This window comes from Primulina tabacum, chromosome 4 (genome assembly GCF_025594145.1).
Source record: "Primulina tabacum isolate GXHZ01 chromosome 4, ASM2559414v2, whole genome shotgun sequence".
NCBI classification, from domain to species: Eukaryota; Viridiplantae; Streptophyta; class Magnoliopsida; order Lamiales; family Gesneriaceae; genus Primulina; species Primulina tabacum.
Genome location: NC_134553.1, coordinates 45,803,369 through 45,807,487, shown reverse-complemented (window position 1 = coordinate 45,807,487; position 4,119 = coordinate 45,803,369). Strand labels below are relative to the sequence as shown.

The 4,119-nt window shown below is 32.8% G+C and overlaps 1 protein-coding gene across 2 annotated transcripts; it reads left to right on the top strand.

Moving 5' to 3' along the window:
• The first annotated feature begins 398 nt into the window (after positions 1–398).
• On the top strand, positions 399–3,312 carry LOC142543447 (uncharacterized). Of its 2 annotated transcripts, none has more exons than XM_075650713.1 (5): positions 399–706; positions 1,802–1,901; positions 2,031–2,148; positions 2,242–2,394; positions 2,889–3,312. In XM_075650713.1, the coding sequence occupies exons 2-5, from the start codon at positions 1,894–1,896 to the stop codon at positions 3,000–3,002; spliced, it is 393 nt and encodes a 130-aa protein (XP_075506828.1). In that variant the 5' UTR covers positions 399–706; positions 1,802–1,893; the 3' UTR covers positions 3,003–3,312. The 2 variants fall into 2 exon arrangements, with proteins under 2 accessions (XP_075506828.1, XP_075506827.1); XM_075650712.1 differs by having other exon boundaries at positions 399–714.
• Positions 3,313–4,119: the final 807 nt, after the last annotated feature.

The following is a 4,119-nucleotide window of genomic DNA, read 5'->3' as shown; positions in this document are numbered from 1 at the left end:
GAACCGCGTGAACCACCTCTTTGGAGTATGAGAATATACAAACAGAAGATACTTCCACTTTAATACACATATCCATACACTTTTGTTTTTTATATCATTATAAAAGATATAACAATATTTTAAAATTGATAAAAATAAACAAACAAACATATAAAATGATAAAGTGGAGGTTTAAGAAGTATAAATAAAAATGAGGATTTAAGAAAATATATAAAGATATTTTGAAGAGGTGAAAAATGTGAGATATCACGATTTTTTTATTACTAAACAAATTATTAGAGCTTATAAACTCTAAACAATTGCAAACTATTTTTAAGACTCGTCTTTATAAAGGAACTAAAATCACTGATAATATATAAGGAAAAAATAAATCAATTTTTCAGCAATTACCTTTTCTCTGTCAAGGAATTTGGAAATGCACAAGATTTTATTATTAATTTATTTTGAAGCCACCCAGCTAGGGTTCCACTCCGACGGCTCAGCCTCTAACCGTCACATTTTCTCGGTATTTTTCTCAGACTCTCATTCCACTGCAATTGAAGCCTTAAAGCTGTGATTGTGAGCAGACTACGCAGGTCGCACACACACTCTCTCTCTCTCGCCCTCGGTATTTTGATTGTGGCCAAATCTTGAAGCTGTAATTTGAAAGTGAAGGGGATTCTGTTGTTAAAGACTGGGAAGCGTTGTTGTTGTTCTCCAAGTTCAGGTTTTGAGGTCAAAGAAATGGAAGTGGTGTTGTTTTGTTATTTCCAGTGTTCACATATGTGCAATGCAATTCTGATTATGTCTAGCTTTTTTTTTGCCGGCAAAGATGTATTTCGTTTCTAAATTTTTAGGATGCAACCCAAGTAGTTTAGATGCTAGTCATTTTAACTCCTGACTCGACGCTCACCCCTAGTTTATTGTTTGCCCTGTTTAATTCTAACGGGGTGGATGTTTTTTGTTGAAAAAACTTTGTATTGGATCCGGTTAAAATTCTTATAAAAGTAAGACAATGAGGAAGATAATAATTGAAATTGGGTATTATTAATGTATAGATAGGATGATTGGATGTAAATGTTTAGAGAATTCTTTTGTGGCTTGATTTCATACTAAAATTTATCTCTATTGTTTTAGGGGTTGAACGGTAATCTAATGGCTTTATTCAATTTTTTTGTTGGTAGTATGTTAGTTGTAATTTATGTTTGTTGACATTCTTATTTGGTTTCCAGGTTGTGTATGAAATTATAAATTTAGAATTCTGGATTTTCATTTTACTAACTCATTTTTCAAGCAATTTTAGTTATAAACCAAATACCAAATAACAAAATCAAGGTTAAATCTTCATCATTTCTATAGTAAAAATAGTGGTCAAACAAGTGTCAAACGCCCCCGAGCTGAAAATCCTGGTTTCGTCCCTGGAGAAGAGGATGTTCTCCTTTATGTTCAAGCCAAGTAAAATCTATGTTTTTCAAGTTTTGTATACGTCCTTTTATAGTTTTGTGGTCTGAATAATTTATTTTGATGATTTAGTTTTGAATTTATTGTTGTCTTTGCTTAATACCTTGTTTTAAGTGGGAATTCTGTTAACTTTTTACCCTTTTTGCTGCTTTGTAGCCGCTCATACTATTCAAGAATGTAACTTTAGCATCTGGGTGGCCATGAATTTCATTGGGATGTTGCAGCCTATTTGGATCAAGCTTATTTTCTCTTTAAAAATATTTACGGAATTTGGATCTTTTTTGGAAGTTATACATGTTACAATTTCATGTCGGTTTTATGTTATTTGTCAATAGTGATAAATTATTATTGGAAATTACAGCTAGAAATAATTCTTGGAATTTCTGTTGGGAGTGGCGATTCAAAGTACTTGAAGAGGATATTTATAGAGTTGAAGAATTGAGAAGTCCGGCAATGAAGATGTATGCAGATTTACTGATCTTTTGTCATATTTGAATGTAAATTTACGCATATTCTTGTGTTGTGAAATTGTCTTTTATTTGTTTTACTTATTTGGTGAATGGTTAAAATTTTTATTTGGTTTATTGCAGAATTAAATCCAACGCTGGCGCGCTTACTAATTTTGAAGTTCTTGATCTTTTAAGATCAAGAGGGGCTGGAAAAGATCCCTCCAGAATTATTGCTTCAGTGTTGCCATCTGAGTTTAAGGTTAAAAGTTTATATTGCAGATTGGTGTTCTTTATCACCGTGCCATGTGAAGGGGTTTCTTCATACCCAACAATTTTTATTTTTTGTGAGTAGGTCTTTGATTATTTAGAGCAAACAGCAGCTTGTAATCAAACAAGGGACGCTATCAATAAGCTCGTGGACGAGTGTAAGAAATATGACCTTGCCAAGGCTGAGATTCTTAATATTGCAAATATAAGACCGTCATCTGCAGTTGAAGTTTACACGGTAAATGTCGTATTTATATTCGGTGAAATGAAATAATTGTTGAACTATTTGGAACTGTTCAAGACCTGGTTAGGTGCTCCTTGGGCACTTAAAAAAATAGTACACATTTAGGGCCGTAACAACGTGGAGTTGCTAGAAGCCTAGAACATTGTGTTTGAAAAATTGATTAAAATAACATTCTTCAGCTCATCATTAGAGATATTTGAGTCGGTATAGGATGGGTGTGATGTAGTCTTTACCTGAAAGCCGATTTTCTTATTGTGTTCTCGAGCTAACTATTCCTCCGATTCTGTGCTGAGGGTTATGATTATTGATTTACCTATCTGCATCTCAACAAACTATAAGAAGGAAACCTGTGTTTATACATCTACAAATGTATGTGTACCGTATAGAATGAAAGCAAGCATGGATGCATATAATCAGGATTCTAACTTTATCCCTCCTTTTTGTGTGCTTGGACATTTTGAAAAACAATATATGTTATCATTGTGCAGATTATAGAAGAATGTGACATGCGTGTGGAAGATAGAATCGATGAGCTTGTAGAGACAATCACTCAAGTTTTACCACCGCATCCATCACAAGTAGATTCTATGGACATGACTTAAAAATGGTGTCGCTGAAGCTAAAAGTTCTATACGGGTGATCTTTGCCTAGTATTGTAGTCGTGAACAGAATGAAGGGTAGATTCGCTCATGGGCGCTCGCACTCGGTGGAGCATCTCCCTGTATTTGCAGGGCTTTATTGTATCGTAAATTACGGCGTATGAACTTTTCATGTGACCCTAGTGAATGCAAAAGAATTTGATGCAGGGCCAACTCAGTATGTTATGATTTATTAAATGTATCCTGGAAATTATACATGAATTTATATTTCTTGGAGGTGCCTATGTTACATGTTATGAGCTTGTAGAGACAATCACGCAAGTTTTACCACCTTAGTATTTGTATATGCCTGTGTTACAGCTCAATCTCTGGCCTGCCACTGCAAGTTACTTGGTCAGAAATGGACCCACCAAGGATACGATACCAAAGACCTCAAATGTCAACATTATTTTTGTATTATTCATTCAGAAATTCATACTCATCGTCTCCCGTGTGACCAATTCGATTGGTTTGTAAAAATATATAAATTTTTTGTTGTGTTTCACTTTTATTTATTTAAGTGTATATATGAAACATAAAATAATTTTTTCAGTTACCATATTTGTAAAAAAATTATTGTTGTATTTCAATAATTTTGTGGACAAAATATTCATCATTTATAGTTGGTGGCAATGTGTGATTTAAAATTTAAATTCGTGACAGGTAAAATCTGGTAAAAACTTGTGTGAGACGGTCTCACGGATCGTATTTTGTGATACGGATCTTTTATTTGAGTCATTCATGAAAAAGTATTACTTTTTATGCTAACAGTATTATTTTTTATTGTGAATATCGGTAGGGTTGATCTGTTTTACAGATAAAAATTCGTGAGATCATTTCACAGGAGATTTACTGATAAGTTATTCTATATTGACATTTATTGCTCCCAAAATCATTTTATAAATAATTGTATTTTTTAAAAAAATATATATAAGTATAGTATTAACTTCCAAATACAGGTGTCGAACAAAAATACATGAGACTCTTTTAGACACTAGTGACAAGTTCAGTGAGTTTTATGTGAGATAATATTAAGATTTATATTGTGAGACGGATTTATTCGATCTATATTTATAAATAA